We start from the raw sequence: 17,035 nt of genomic DNA, 5'->3' as shown, positions 1-17,035 counted from the left end.
ATAGATAGATAGATAGATAGATAGATAGATAGATAGATAGATAGATATTGATTGATTTAATGATAATAAATAGATACCTACAAAGGGTCAGACAAATGGCAAATAGATGGACAGGTAGATGAATGCATAAATGGATTAAGATAGATTAAGATAGATAGATAGGTGATAGATAGATGATAGATGGAAGATAGATAGATAGATAGATAGATAGATAGATAGATAGATAGATAGATAGATAGATAGAAGATAGATGATAGATGAGAGAGGTCGTGAAGGAGGTTGAGGGGACACATCAGGAAAAGGAAATCACGTCACTATTGCCATTTACATGCTGTCCAAGACGTGGCATGCCTCTTAGTTTTGGTGAAGTGTATGAGAGGGAAAGGAGGAGCATTTGGGAAGGAGAGGAGGAGAAGAGGTTAGAGGTGGGGCGGCAGCAGAGACTAAACAGGACGGGAGTGGGGTGCAGCCCTAAGGCAAATGCAGAGGAGTTAGCAGGCCCATGGCTTTCTCTAGTACAGGGGAGCACAGAGACACAAACCAACATTTAAAAGGAAGAGAAGGAACGAGCTGATCCTTTGGGAAATCCCTCCACTCCCTCCCTGGGTGGTCCTAGTGGGTATTACCTTACAGTTCTGTACATTCTCTCCACAGCAGCTGGGAATGTCAATTCCCATCCAGGAACAAAACAATGAGTAGAGCGGCCAGCAGGGGGCAGCTTTGGTACTGGCAAAGGAGCTTCAAAGATAATTGGGGAACTTTTTCCCTCCCCTTTAGCACAGAGTCCATTCTTAATTCTGCAGCAATAAATCCTCATCGTGTCCGGTGCAATTTCTTTAATGGTTGTATTGTGGGTATGAATTTTCCCTGTAAATTCAGGTGCTCAAGAAATGTCACAGTACTTTATTTCTTCTAAACAGAAATTAAATCCAAGTCATGCCACTGTCCCTAAAAGACCAGGCAGAAAGTCCATCCTCAGTAACGAATATGGTTCCTTTGGCACCTGGGGGTCCTTCAGGGGCCTCACAGGCTATAGTCCACCCTAGGGCTTAGGGTGACTTCTCCCTCTGTGGTGCTTGTCCCCTGCAGCCCTGACTCCCCCGGGCCTGTCTCCGCACTCCCTGCTCTAAGTAGCTTCCCAAGTTCACCTCAGGATTTGGAAATACCAAATTTGGAAGAGAGAAAGTCTTCAGGCCACGAAAGCCTGAGGAGCGGCGAGGAGCCTGAGAGCCCGTGTCATCCAGGGTCGGGGAAATGACAAGGTGCACACAGGCGTCTTACCTGCACGGTCAGTCCAGACACAGATTTGCAGCCCTAACAGAGCCGGATTCTACCTCTGGTTTGTAGGTCTAATAGGGAGACAGAGGTTTTCCTTCTTGGTAGATTTTGCAGGAATTCCTGCGGGTGAATGGTGAGCTGGGACTGACCACCACATGAGCCCCTCAGAGGAACAGACAGAAGAGAATCATGTGGAAATAATTAACGATAATAATAATAATAATGTAAAAGTCTATATGAGAACTCCAGGATTCAAGGACTGCGGATATAGTTCAGTTGGTACTTTCTTAGCATGCAAAGTACCCTGGGTTTGATCTGCAGTGTTGTGTAAAATAAAGTGGATGGACACACACACACACACACACACACACACACACACACACACACACGGACAATAGTTCAGTAGGTAAGGTATTTTTTCTGTGCAAGCATGAAGACCCAACTTTGATCCCCCAGGACCCAAGTGAAAGCGTTGGGTGTGGTGGTGCATGATTAAAATCCTGGCACAAGGGAGATGGAGACACGGCTGGAACCCCTGGACTCGCCGGTTAAGCTTCACTGCTAAGGCCCAGGTCAGTGGAGAGCTCCGGTCTTAGATCTCTCATCTCTGCATGGACACACGTTCATGTGCATGACCCCCCCCCCACAGTCTGTGAACACATACAAACACAAGATAAACCCAAATGAAATAAAATAAAAAGTAAATAAAACCAATGTCGACATTAGATTCTCCCTAAAAGTAAATCCATATAAAATTGGATTTTCTGAGAATGTATCATCAATTGTGTAGCACAAGATTTTCAAAAGGACTTTGTTTTTTTAAATTATTAAAAATAAATAATACCTGGGGCTGGAGAAATGTCTCAGAAGTTCAGAGCACAGGCTGCTCTTGCAGAGAACCCAGGTTTGATTTATAGCACCCACACATTGGCTCACAACTGTCTGTAACTCTAATTCTGTGGGATCCAATGCCCTTTCCTGGCTTTCACTGGCACCATGCAAGCATGTAATTCACAGACATATTCGCAAACAAGACACTAATGCGCATAAAATAAAATCGTTAAAAAACAAAGAAAACCCGTTCCGTCTTTAAAGAAATAAATATTTTTAGTTCACAACCCGAAAGAGAGTGGCTGGGTACCCCGTGATCACAGATCATAACTGTATGAAAATCAGACCCAGAATTCTCAGAAACAGCAGCTGCGCAGGTTCTCTTGGACACCCCTGCACGTGTGTACATACGTGTGTACAGGCGAGGAGACACTAACACACCCAGAAGCGATCTATAAAATGCCACTGGCAGACTGAAGAAAGGAGGCTTTAGTGCTTAAAGAATGAAGGCGTGGACATGAATCAAGCCCTCAATGGGGCATGCCAAGGACCTGAAGACCTGTCTACAGTACCAGGAAGTAGCCTGTCTTCACATTCGTGGGGCTTCCCAGTTCAGGCATCCTCTCTAGAAGCCTGTTGAGGCAACACAGATTCTCTCAAAGGATATCTGGAATCATCTGTCAAATGATATCCACAACCAAGCAACAAGACAACAATTGTGTCTAGAAAAACCGATTCATTTGTGACTGAAAGAAAGGGACAGTCAGACATGGCTAGCCTTAGTTACCAATCTGCGGCAAATCAGAGCTAGTTGTCATGACCTCACAGGAGGGCAAAGGAAGGTGTGTTAACTCCTTGCAACAATGTTAGACTTTTGTGAATGGGGTATAGACTTTGTAAGTGAAATATCCACAGAAACATTTTATCAGCACACTAAGTTGGCCAGAAAAGTTCATGGGATTTTTCTGGGGCCTGCTTCTGGTTTGTCTGTATATCTTATTCCCAATTTTCTGTCCTCAACTGGTTACTATGGGGCAGCTCCTAATGAACACACAGGCAAAAACTTACTAAACGTAGACCTTGGAGTCGACTGTCCATTCTCAGCCTAGACATCCACACAGGTTTTTATATACGCTTAATAACTGATGGTTCATTGCTATTGTCAACTTGATGGGGCTTAGAAGTCACCATGGAAACAAATCTCTGAGTACCTGTGTGAAGAGGTTTTTTTTTAGATTAGATTAATTGAGGTGGGAAGGTAGATGTCCTATGGGTGGTATCATCCCATGGACTAGGATTCCAGAACGCACAAAATGCAGCAAGACAGTAGATAAAATGTGACCGGCTATTCCTCCCCCTTCCTGTGGGTACAAATGTGACCGGCTGTCCTCCACTTCTGCCACCACTGCCTCCATACCACGATGGACTGTGTCCCCTTGAACTGTAAGCCCAAATAAAACCTTCCTTCCTGAAACTGCTTCCTGTCACAGATTTTGTCGTAGAAAGTGAAGTAACCAGTAAATCTCTCCTCCCTCACATATATATACATATATAAAGAGATAGATACATACATAGATACATAGATATCATATATATATATATATATATATATATATATATATATATGAACACAATTTTTCAAAATGTGTATGCTACAGTAGCTGATTTGTAAACTGTTTTTCTCAATTAATGACGTACTTTAATTGTCTAAACACTGAATTTGCCTATAAGTTATGTGCTAATACTTAACTAGTTCCTTAGAGTTGGCTATTTAGTTACTTCCTAGCCTTTTGTTATTTTGAATGGCTGTGAACCCCAGGGTATCTTTTCATTCCTCACAATTCTGTTGCTATTTAAAAGACAACATTTCTAAGGTTGAAATTGCTAAAACAAAATGTATGTACAATTAAGGTTTTCCTGTGTTTTATGTCACTCCAGTAAAACAGCAAATTTATGTCCCCGGTGAAGCTTAGGGAAGGGGCTGGGGACATTCCTCAGCCATTAAAGTGCTTGTTCTGCAGCCTGAGGACCTGAATTTCAAGTGCCAGAACTCACAGGACAAATCCAGGTGTGACGGCAGACACCTACAATCCTAGCGGGGGGGGGGGGGGGTACTGGTAGGAGGATATGGACTCGCAGGGTAGGCCTAGCCAAACTGGGAGGAACCTCATGTCAAAAACTCTGATGGAGAATGATGGAGGAGGACTGACACAGCTCTGGCGTGCACAGGCGCACACGTGCATATGCGCACACCCGCTCACGCATACAGTAAATTAAAGGCCCAAAAGACTCGGCTGATGCTCAATTTCAAACAGCAACATGCAAAATGACATGTGAGTATACACGTGTGTGAAGATGTATGTAAGCATATGTTGGGGGGAGCAGGAGTCGACCCTGGGTGTCAATTCCCAGTTTTTTATCTTTATTTTCTTTAAAAAACTGATCGCTAACAGGGTCTCTCACTGGCCTCGGACTCTACGAGGTCTGGCCTGCAAGCCCCAGGGACCCCTTTGTCTCTGCCCTTCCAGTGTCGGGAAGACAAATGTTTGCCACCACCACCCTTGGCTCTTGCCCTAACATGAGTTTGGGGAGCCCAGTTCAGGTCCCCCTGCTTGCACACAGTCAGCTTACTGACTGAGCGATCTCCTTAACTCCTGTATGACCGTTTATACATTGGTATTACATTTATTCGTGTGTGTGTGTGTGTGTGTGTGTGTACTTATCTATGTACATACCATAGTGTACCAGTGGAGGTCACAGGGCAACTTCCAGGAGTCAGCTCAGTTTTTCTACCATGTGGGGCCCAGGGATAAAAAGAAGCTTCATCACCAGTTTTGACCACAATCTCCTTTGCCCACTGAGCCATCTCACTTGTCCCAGTGCCCGTTTTTTTCATAGATACTGTTTTCGACTTCGTGTAAAGCAAGGGAGACAAACTCGTGTGCTGTTTTGAGGATGTTGTCACCCATGCTGGACCATCCTTATTACTTTCTAGACAGGCATCACCTATTTGTAGCAGTCTGCCGTCGTGCCCAGAACACAGTCACTGTGCAGTCCAGAGCATGGAGAGGCATTTCATCAAGTCCAGGCATCTTCTGAAGCTGCCACGCGCAGTTCCACTGTGATATACAGCAACACATAGCTAATTATTAACCATTGTGTTCTTTTCACTGCATATAAGATCTCATCTAGCCCTTACAGAACTACCTGTGTTAGCTTTCCACCTTGGGAGAACAAGGGGAATGTTAGTATTTCTTGTGAATAGTGGTCATTGGTCTGGTGGGGTTGACAGCTGATGCTGCTGAGAATGGGGACCAGTTCCCCAGTCTTGAAGCAGGACAATGCTAGCGCAGCAGGATGTGCTGGGAGGCACAAAAACAAGAGAAAGGTGATGCCAGGAGCCAAAGAGACAGACACAGTCTCTGCAGGAAAGTCAGGAAGGCCTGAGCTATTGTCACGCCTGGAGGGATCAGAAAGAGACCATCCGTAGAGGACACCTGAAAACAAGTCACAGCAACATGGTGACTGAGCACAGCACCACAGAATGGCTGTCACAGTCTGCGTTATCAGAAATAGTCTCCCATTCTTGCCAACACGCACGCACACACGCACGCACCCTGTGATACGCCAGATTCATTTCTCCCTCCAGCTGCCGAACGAGCCCATCACACCAGTCGTTCTATGACTTGTCAGCTCACCAGGCGAGTGCAACCAGAGGAGGAAAACCAAAAACAACAAAAGCTTTTTTGCTTTATTTATTTGTTTGTGGTTCTCCCCTTAAGACAAATGAGGAAATAAATTCTGAGTACGCGTTAAGTGAGCTCCATGTTATAAATTGCAAACTCACATTCTCACACTACAGTAAGCACACAACCAGGGAGATCAACAACGGGCACACAAGCCTCACTTCTCTCTTTCCACATTCATCTACAAACGCCCATGCAGAGAGAGAACAGGACAACTTTGAGCTCAAAGCCACATGGCACCTGCTGAAAGCATAGGCTTCACTAGCCAGAAGCAGTCACAACCAAAAGGCATGATGTTAAAGCAGGAAAAGGGAATGGGGGAATCTCAAAGGCAAAGAAGCATTGGTTCTTTTGTAAAAGACTTAATTTTACTTCCGTGTGTGTGTGTGTGTGTGTGTGTGAGAGAGAGAGAGAGAGAGAGAGAGAGAGAGAGAGAGCATTTATATTTTCTGTCTTCTGTCGGGGTATGCTGTGTGTATGTGAGTGCCCGCAGAGGCCAGATGAGAGATATATAAGAACTCCTGGAGTTACAGTAGTTGTGATTTGCCTAATGTAGGTGAACTCAGGTCCCATGGAAGAACAGCAAGTGCTCTTAACCACTGAGCATCTCTTCACTGAGCAAAACGGTAGCATCTCTCCAGCTACAGCAGCCAAGAATAAGCCATGGTGGATACTAACTATTCCAGAAAAAATTGTTGGCCGTTGTTGGGGTTACAAGAGAATGTCTTAATGTGTGTTTGATTTCCTGTGAAGGTGAGAAGCATAGACCATAGAAATTCTCCGATATTGACTGATGTATCTGTGATGTTTTAAATGAGAACAATTCCCCAGAGGCTCAGGTATTTGAACACATGTCCCGCAGTTGTGAAAGTTACTGGAATTTTGGTAGGCAGAGCCTCGGTGGAGTCTAGACTCTCACTCCATTTGCCATTTGCTCTCTCTGCTTCCTGTGTGTGGATGGAGACGTGATCTCTCACTTCCTGCTCTAGCCACTTGCTGCCATGCCCTTTCACCTTGATGGGCCTTTGTCTGTAAGTTCCAGTCAGTCGTCGTATTTTTTCACAGCAATGAAGAGTAATTATCACGAGATCCACTCTTGATTTTCTCAGGGTTGAAAAAAAGGAGAAGGAGGATAAAACCAACCCCACATTCCGGGAAGCCAACTAGTTACTAGTTCTCTTAATCTCTGTCTCTGCTGTGGCACTGAATCAAAGAAACACAAACATCACATTTCTATATAAATTCTCTCAGCAACCAAAACAAAGATTGTCAGGTCTGTGACCATCTTTCTCAACTCGAAGGCTGCTACTCTTTCTGGCTCTGCCCAATAACCTCAGTCTCCAGCCATCGAAGTGAAAAATTCCCCTGGACTCTGCAGCCAGCTTCCCACCCTGTACCGTTTCTATGTCCCTCACCGATTACTCACCGTCTGAAGTGTATTCTCACAGCACTTTCCTATTTACACCCTGTGACAAAACAGCAGACAGATCTCAAGACCTGGGGGGCTTGCTGCAACGAGAGGTGAGAGTGTGGCAAAGCCAGGACATGGATGGCTCCCTGACTTCCAGCCAGCTATGTTCCTAAAACCACTCTTTTTTCCTGTAAGCAACAACTCAGGAGAGGGAGGGTTTCTTTTGGCTCATGGTTTGGGGCTAAGGGGAGAAGTCATGGCAGCAGGCTCGTGAGGCAGCCCCTCACATGGCACCCACAGTTAGGAGTTGGAGAGAGATGTATGCGAGGGCTCGGCTCACTTTTTCCTTTCTATTTGTCTGGACCCCTTGCCCAAGGAGTGGTGCTGTCCATATTTAGGGTGGGTCTTCCCTCCCCAGGTAGACCTTTCCGGAAATGCCCTCATAGACCCATCCAACGGCGAATCCCACCAAAGCCTTAGGTATTCCTTAATCCAGTCAAGTTAAAAGTTAAAATTAAACACCACGCTTCTTGATCTCAGGTTTGACAGGAGACAGCATGTGTTCATACTGTGTGTCACGGTACAGGAGGCATAAATATGTCTGGATGAAGAGAAATGACCTGAGGTGAGATGGTCTTGCCATCAGGTAAGGCCACAGAAGGCCAGAGCTCAAAGGCAATAAAAATGTTCTCTCCTTAATTTACTTAGGAAAAAAAGAAAGAAAGAAAAAAAAAACAAAAAAAAAACCGAGCTCTGCCTGCCATCTCATATCCATCACCACCCCTTCATAACCTAGGGCATACCCCTTCTCTGGACTCTCTAGGTGTTCATGCACTGAGCTTCCTTAGCTTCCTACTTCTTTCTACTTGTTCCCTCCCTAGCACCTCTCTGTTGTTTAAGACCCTGCTTCAGGATGTCACATTGAAACAGAGGTCTGCCCCCTCTGTTTTTGCTGCCAGCAAAAGGGTCTTCGTCCCTCCTGTCTCTGTCTCTTTACCTGCTATCTCCCTGGACATGAACTTGTCAAGGTCATAGACCAAGTTCTTTTGATATTTGTCTCTCTAGTGGTTAATACATCTAGCCCTCAGTATATGTTTATAGCTGCCTGCCTGGTAAGTCTTTTTCCTTTCCTTCGAAGGGCAAGTTGAAGGGCTATCAACTGTCAAAAGCTGTTTAAATAATTAGTGTTTTCTCCGGTGAGAGGGGGAGAGGGTTTGCAAGCCAGAGCTTTTATGAGCTTGGATGGAGTCTTCTCTGCTTGCCTTGTGAGGACAGATGCAGCGGGAAGGGGTTGCCTAGTTTTAAAGATACCAACGCATCACCAATTCCCACATGTGTATATTATATAGCTGAAATTACCAAGTTAATTTTCAATATGCAGTGGGGCGTGGGGATAAGGGTTGTTGACTAATGAGGCTTCATAGTCCTTGGAAAGCTGGGTGAGAGGCAGGATTTATCTGGCAGGGCCATGTGAGGGCCAAGGGCTCCTTTCCTGAGCTGTCAGCTCTCCACGGCTGTGTGTGAAGTCTTTATTTGTTTTCAGTGCTGGGACTGTGACTCAGGGCTTTGAACCCACAAGGAAATGTTAGGAAGTGCTTTACCATTGAGCTAGACCTCAAGCCCCATGAAGACACTTTCAAGTACATTTTGTTCCGTTGAAGACCCAGGCCCAGCATCCTCTGTTTTGTTCCTGCAAGTCTCTTGGGTGTGGGTGTGTGTTCCCAGCTTTTCTGGTACAGTGAATGGGATGTTGCTCACTGGGCACTGACACGGGGTAGGTGAGGAGTCAGATGCATGATAACTGAGGAATACAGCAGTCGGATATTAGTAGTGGTGTCTCTGGATGGTCAGCACGCTCCTTTGTGGTTTAGAATCCTTGAAACCGTAGTTAGCTTGTTCACTCTACAAACCACACATCAGCACTTGCCTTGTGGCTCTGACACGACGGGTCATGGGAAGAAATACTCCTCAAGAGAGGTACTGCCCACCACAGTGTTAAAGAGAGTGTTAGGGTTTCTGTTGCTGTGAAGAGACCATGATCGCGACAACTATTATGTAGGAAAACATTTAACTGGGGCTTATAAACAACAAGTTTAGCCCATTATCATCACGGCAGGAAGCATGGCAGCATGTAGACAGACATGATGCAGAAGTAGCTAAGATTTCTACATCCTGATTGGCAGCCAGCAGGGAGAGAGTAGCCATTGGGCCTCCCTTGGGCTTCTGAAAACCCTGAATCCCACCCCTAGTGACGTACTTCCTCTCAAAAGGCCATACCTCCTAATAGTGCTGTTCCCTATGAGCCTATGGGGGCCATTTTCATTCAGACCACCACTGAGGGCTGAAGGGTTTCTTCATCCCATGAACATACCACAAGTCGCATAAACATTCATCAAAATTTTTGTCAGAATCCACAACACAGAATCCAGTGGGATCCCCCTACCCAACCTGAAGTAGCCCGCTCTAATCTCTCTTTGGAGTACTTGCTTTGCAAAATACACTTCCATGCAAATTCTCTCTCTCTCTCTCTCTCTCTGTCTCTCTCTCCTTCTCCCTCTGCCTTCCCTCCCCCCTTTCTCTCTCTTTCAATTGACTTCTCTCCTTCAAGAACACAAGAAGCCCAAGACACCATCCCTGCAATAACAGAACCAGATTTAGGTTTTTGCATGTGTTTTCAAGTGAGATGACAGGATGCTGAGAAGGCAGTGTGCCTACGAAATTGAGGGCACAGCTATGACTGTGAACCTGCAACCAGCTCACAGGGAGGCAGGACACAGCTATCGAACACACAGCACAGGTGTTTTTTACGTGTGTGTGTGTGTGTGTGTATTGATGCAGGGAGTTAATGTGCTAGATGTAAACACAGATTACAACTGTTGGCATACCTTCAGTTTCTACCAGTAGGGGAGGCACTTCTCTGTATCTTTAGGAGGAGTCACACTCGGAATTATCCACAGACCAATAGGCAGAGGGAGCATTGAATCCATCTCATCAGAAGAGGAAAAACAAACCACTCATTACTCACCAAGCTAAGCTTTTTCCAGAATTCTGGTCCTTCTTCCATCTCTCTGAGACTTGGTGGAATGTACCAAAAGCAAATATTGGTATATTCAGGCTGAGAATTAAAAAAAATATGTTTTAATACCATAAGAGCCATCTTAGAATGTAATTAAACAAAGACTTTTAAACAGTATGCTAGTCTCTTCAGAGTCGTCGAGTATAACTTATCCCATAGCCAGACTCTTGCAGGGTACTTCTATACAAGTTCTGACAATTCTAGTTTGGATCTAGAAGGTTTTCTTTCCTCTATATGAAGGGTGGGCTTAGATTAGAAAATATAACCTGACCCATGAGCTCAAAACTCAACACACTCACAGAGAGAGAGAGAGAAAGAGAGAGAGAGAGAGAGAGAGAGAGAGAGAAACACAGCCATTGTCACACTGTCACATGATAAGTCTCCATCTTCATTGAAGCACAACGTAAGATAGGCCAAAGACCATCACAAACCATGTGCTCAAGCAGCATTGAGTACATGAGGTGGATTCTCAAGGGAGATACAGTTCCTTGTTCTCAGAAACCATTACGGATGGCATCCTCCTTCTACGCTGGGACTAACATCTCAAGACTAACAGTTCTTGAGATGTCTTTGATACTTTTTCTCTGCAGATGTAGTCTGTAGCCAGTAACCAGTGCTTACAGTTCTCACTGGTCCTTGGGCTGTCTGCGCTCCCACTATGAGGTCTGTGGGACTTCACAAAGAATAAACAGCTAGTGTCTCCTATCTTAAGATCAAGACTGGGACCACATGGAGTTCTGCTGTCAGTGGATTCTAAGTCATCACTGAGAGCCTAGGGATGTTTCCAGCTCACCATGATAACTTCTTGATCTACTCACCCTTTCATCTTTGAAATTTCTAACATTCTCATTGGATTTGACAAAGAGAAAGAATTACAAATCTTTAAACTACAGAGCAGTTTTTACAAAGGCAGCACTGCACAATTCAACTCAGTTTCCGCACACCTTTATCACACGACAATGTTTTATAATGTAAATCTACAAGATTTACATTTAGACATCTGATTTATAATAGATTTGGTTCCTTTAGATAAATTGTTCTGAGATTCTAAGTTCTTTGATCATTTAAAAAATATTTAAAAAAAAAACTAATCAGTAAGTACAAGAAAAACATAGTTTGCTCTCAGTCTTTTGCTTGTAGGAATCAAACTATAAACCATAGGCATCCCTCCCAATGCCCCTGGCATCAGTTATAAATGTATTAGTCTTCAGCTCCAAGCCCACTCTTGTCAGTGCTTTAGAGTGATGGTGGTCGGCCCTGTAAATATTTCCTTATTGTTGCCTGATTCAATATTTTATCATAATCAGTGGGTGCTGGAGAAGTGCTAGAGGAAAAATGGCCCTTCCCAGCGCACTATGCACATTTCATGAGTCCCATGCAAAGTAGGAGCTGTTTTCAACAGCACTGGGTGTCCAGAAATAAGGATTTACTGCTTTACGGACATCTCAGCAAAATGGCAGTCTTCCTTCCTGGCACACTGCCCACGCAGCTTTGGAGAGTGGGAGTTGTCACCAGCCAGGCACTTTGCTCCAGTGACTTGACAGGTGCCTTCTGTGAATAGTCTGCAGAGCCTCCAAGCGATGGCCCCCTCCAGGAAGACGGCTCCCCTCAGGATGCATAACATAGATTTCTAGTGAGTCTTGCCAAGGCGACATCTCAGTGAACTCTGCCTTCATGTCAGCCACACTCTCTTTCCAAGGCATCCTGTCTCCCAGATGTCAGGGACTGGCCTTTTCCTCCTACCCTCCACCTCAGTTCTAGAAGGCCTGATGGCTCTCCGTAGGTCAGCTATAGTTTCAGGGAATTATTTAATTCCTATAAAATCATCTCTCATGCCTCCAGGTCTCTTTGTATGTATGTATGTATGTATGTATGTATGTATGTATGTATGTATGATATATGTATGTGTGTATGTATGTCCCATGTGTATAAATATAGACACATGCATGTACGTATATGTGTGCATGCACGGCTACATCTATGTACCATATCTATCTATCCATCATCTCTCTATATATGTACCTATCTATACATTCCCATCTGTTTATACATTTTTTATCTTTCTCACTTCAAATTGCTGGGCCACTTTCATTTTTTTCCTTTTGAATGGACTCTACTATGTCACCAATTTTTATTCATTGTTATTTGCCTGAAAATACTATAAAACATGCCACAACAGCTTTATCTATGTGTCAGACTGTCTAAGTCTCAAGTCAGGCCCTGGCTATTCAAGTCTGTTTCCTTGTGCAGCTTTCTCTCTTTCAGCTATTGTGATAATTGTGATAGTACTGTTTTCTGTGGCCCCCTCTCCTCGTGCATTCTCTCTTGAATGGCATGGCTCCCTGAGGTGACAGTTGACAAAGCATAAAGCCCTTCTGCCACTTCACTAGAGGATGTTTGATCCTCCATTTGAAGGTGACATAAATTCACTGTAGTCATCTCCAAAACAAGTGAGTAGGAGAAAACGTCTTTGAATGTTCACAAAGAACATACTTGGGTTTTCTCCTATTTTGTTCCCTCGGTAGCTTCTGTCTCATGCCGAGGCTTCCTGCAAGAGCTTCAAAGCACTAACGGCTGTCTGTGGAGCAAGAATAATGCAGATTCCACTCACTTTTAATCTCTTTCATATATGAAAGCATGACCTCTGAGCACCATGGGAGCACACTCAGTATAGATTATGTACAAACCATCACATTATGAAGGCTCAAGAGGAAAACCGGCCATGCAGGGAAGAGTGAGGGAAAACAGTGGCAACAAGCACTGTCATAATCTGTTAAGGGCCATTAATGACAGCCTTCCATTATACTCTGGTTTTCAAAGGAAAAAACAGGCGCATTGTTATCAGTACTAGCAAGAGTCATTGACAAAGTAGTAGTCGCCAATAGTTGTTGAATTGCTATAAAACAAAGTTACACATGTTTTTTACATTATCTTTCTGATCAGAATAACAGTAACAGAAAGAAGGTAGCATGATGTATTTTATTAAGCATAAACACAGACTCTGGAACACATATTAATATAATCAATTATGTAAATGGAGAATGAAAGAGAAGCTGATAAGGCGGATTTGACATCATATTCCTAGGTTTTAAAAACAAGATTGTAGTACTAAAAACTGTTTGAAGATGGGACCACTGATAAAGCTTAGGATTTAGAATCACAAGATTGGAATTCCAAACTTACCAGGGCGTGCGTGTGCGTGTGTGCGTGTGTGCGTGTGTGCGTGTGTGTGCGTGTGTGTGTGTGTGTGTGTGTGTGTGTGTGTGTGTGTGTAGACCACCAGAGGCCAACTTCAAGCATCATTTCTCATGTACCTTCCACTTCTTATATGAGACAGGGTCTCTCAGTAGTCTGGAATTTCCCAAGTAGGCTAGGCTGTCTTGGCCAATAAGCTTGAGGGATCCATCTACCTATACCTTCCTAGTGCTGACATTACAAGAATGTACCAGATACTTAACTTTTTACTTGGGTACTAACCATCAAACTCAGGACCTTTCGCTGCACAGAATGCATGCTACTGGCCCAGCCATTTCCCCATCCCCTCGCCAGGTTTTGGCTTATGCAAATGCCACAGGTTCTGGGTCTCTGCTTTCTAAACTGTAATGTGGAGGTGATAGCCTCTGCACATAGGCTCAATTGGATGAGCAAAAAGAGAATTTATTTCCAGTGGTTGGTAGCATATCTGACACGCAGCAGGAGCTCTGTGAGGTTAATGACTATTCCTTGGGGCCAACCTGGAAGAAGGAGATGTCCTTTTCAAGTGGATGTACAGCCTCATTAAAATCTGCACTAGCTGAGACAAATCACAATGAACATTTCTGGATACCATATTTGAAAGGAAATCCTAAGATGTACAGAGTATCTAAAGAAGGTCAACCAGGTTGCTCAGCATCAGGAGCAGAATTTCTGTGTTGCAGAAACTAGGGGGGGGATTAGAATGAGACAATATGCCTGGGCCTAGAGACCTAGAGACTCATAAGGGAGTGAGGTGAGATGGGTAACCCACAATGAGTGAGTGTCACTGAAAGAGGGAATTCCATAGTGTAAGAAATGGACACTGCATCAGAGGACGCCGGTGTCTTCAGAGGACTGGCAAATAGGAGGAATGAGCAGAGGGCAGAGTTCAGTGGAGGGAAATTGAGCTCTGCTTTGCAGTGGGTTTGCCCCTATGCCACGCTGGGGGTAGGGGTTGGTCTCAGCTTCATTCCAGAGGCAGTGTGGGGTCACAATAGAGTGGCTGCCTGGGTTTTGTAAAGCCGTTCAAGCTGTGATGCAAAGAGATGAACGAGAGAGGAAGGGAGAAGACACTGCCAACCCGGACAGTGATTGGTGCTGAACCACAACAGACAGGAGGAGACTGGATAAGCAGAAGAAAAAGGAGATGGGAAAAGGCGCCGAGAGTTTTGCTTGGAAAGATCATAGTTCTAATAATCAAGGTGCACATTCGAAGCAAGTGAACTTCTGGTAAGTTCACTTTAGCTTCAGGGATGGCAAGTGAGTAAAGTGTCTGTGGAGTCTGGGGGAAACTCTGGGGTACCCAAACACAACAGTCAAGGGTGGAGCCAAACACAGTAATAACACAGGCCAAACCCAGATGATAGAGCCATTGGGGACACTATGCTGACAGAATAAAGGACCAAGGACAAAAGAGTAGAAAAGAATGTCCCAATAGTATTAGACAAAAGGACCCCACACCAAAGCTGAGAACAAAAAGTCAAGAACACCATTCTAGGTGAGAACTTCAAGATGGAGTGGGTAACTGTGTAAAATATAGTAGAAGCCTAAGACGTTTAAACGAGATGTCTTAGATTTTTGCAATTAGAGAGGTCGCCATGATCCTGGCAAGCTGTGTGTGATGAGTCATCTAAGGTAAAGCACAGGTGCTGGGTACACTCGGGGAGCAAGCACCCACAGACAAGAACAGAGCTATCTAGAAGGGGAAGAACCCGTGAGCTCTCCATAGCAGGAAGCTGTTCACACAATTTGATGCCCTGTCACACAGGCTCTCTTGTGAGGCTTCCTTCCATGCACAGGTCGACAAGGTCCTTCATGCCTCCACAAGTCTATGAATCCCAATAACAATTCCTAATGTAGAATTCAGGAACACAAAACAAAAAGGTGAATAATTCAGACTCACCCACGAGACTGAAATGAAAAATATGAACGGGAGTCCAAGAAGGAGTATACCTCTAGGAAAATACCTATCAGATCTTAGATCTAACACAGAAAAAAAAAAAAGACAGAGTTATGGTTTTCAGGGGAGTATGAATAATGCAGAATTCATTTGAAATGATAACTTTCAATCATCTTCAAGAAGATAGACATTACTTTAGCTCTTTTCAGGAAAAGACATTCAAGTGCTACATGTTCTGTTTTTCTATGCTCATTTATAATTTCTAATGTACTTGGTCTCTCTCTTTCTATTTCTCTCTCTCCTCCTTTCCCCCTCTCCCTCTCTCTGTCTACCTCTCTGTCTCCCTCATTTCCTCCCTCCCTCTCCCTGCCTTATTCTCCCTCTCCATTTTTTTTTTATTAATTTAGCATTTACATGTGAAATCCAAGGTCTAATTCTACTTTATTTCTTGAAACGAAAATCAAGGGAGACAAATGTAAAATACAAAAGTCCTTTCAGCAGGGCTGGGATGCAGCCCAGTGGGGGGGACATGTGCTAGGCCTGTGGACTCTGTTTCAATTCTCTGAGCCAGTAATGAAGACAAAAACCCAAAACTCTGTAGCAGAAATTCTGAAAGAGTCATAGAGGAAGCCTTCTATACTACAGGCGCCAGCTTGCTTCTACAGAAAAAACAAAATTCATGGATTTGGAAAGATGGGTCAGCTATTAAGAGCACGTACTGCTGCTGTAGAGGATCTGAGTCCAATTTCCAGCATCCACTTCAGGCAGCTCATAAAACCCTGCAATACCAGCACCATGGGCTCTAACACCCTCTCCTGGCCTCTGCAGGTACTACACTTGGGTGCACATACCCACACATGGACACACACGTGCTTTAGTCCCAGCCTTCAGGTTCCTGCTTGTCTTACCTCAATGATGGACTGGAATCTGTAAGCCGAAACAAACCCTTCCCTTTCTCAGATACTTTTGGTCAGTGTTTTATCACAACAGAGAAGCAAACTAGGGCAGTGTAATAGTCACAGTCTGCCACACTTGTCTTTTGATTGATTGTTTTTATGTGGTTGCTGGATATTAAACTCAGACCGTCAGGCTTGGAAGATAAGCACTTTACCAATGGAGCTACCTCCCCTGTGCTCAGTGAAGAATTTCATCTGGCTTATACAATAACTGCATTACAGCAATCGCCACATTGATGACTAATTTACACCCATTCTGGAGTATGTCTCACACATGTTTCTTTTCTGAAGACATTTAACTACTTGATGCTTTCCATATGTCCCTTTCACCTCCCAGTGGAAACTGAGCACAGTGTGGGGACCTCTCTTATCTTCAATACCTCTGGTGGTTAAAACTGCTGGCACACAGGAGCGTCCAAAGTCTCTTGCTGAATAAATGATTAGCACAGATTATCTCAACTTCCTATAAGCAGCACAAGCTCCTACAGTGGAACCTATACGTGGTTTTATATTAAGTTGTAGATTGCAGTGAGGTCTAACAAGATCTAAGATAACTTTGACTTCACAGTTCTTAAAAGTCGGGAAGACAAGGAGGGGCTGGAG

At 44.2% G+C, this 17,035-nt stretch overlaps 1 protein-coding gene across 1 annotated transcript in view; it reads right to left on the bottom strand.

Annotated features, from left to right (window-relative positions):
* Nucleotides 1–17,035, bottom strand: part of Gadl1 (glutamate decarboxylase like 1) — a 138,602-nt gene that overhangs the window by 32,217 nt on the left and 89,350 nt on the right. The window contains exons 14-15 of the mRNA XM_055601547.1: nt 16,385–16,403; nt 10,292–10,381 (exon numbers count right to left, since the gene is read on the bottom strand). Coding sequence (XP_055457522.1) covers nt 10,292–10,381; nt 16,385–16,403 — 109 coding nt within the window. The remainder of the gene's footprint in view (nt 1–10,291; nt 10,382–16,384; nt 16,404–17,035) is intronic.

Source organism: Psammomys obesus, unplaced genomic scaffold (genome assembly GCF_907164565.1).
Source record: "Psammomys obesus unplaced genomic scaffold, mPsaObe1.curated_primary_1811, whole genome shotgun sequence".
Classification (NCBI taxonomy): domain Eukaryota; kingdom Metazoa; phylum Chordata; class Mammalia; order Rodentia; family Muridae; genus Psammomys; species Psammomys obesus.
The sequence above is the reverse complement of the archived record's forward strand: the minus strand, read 5'-3'. Positions and strand labels throughout refer to the sequence as shown.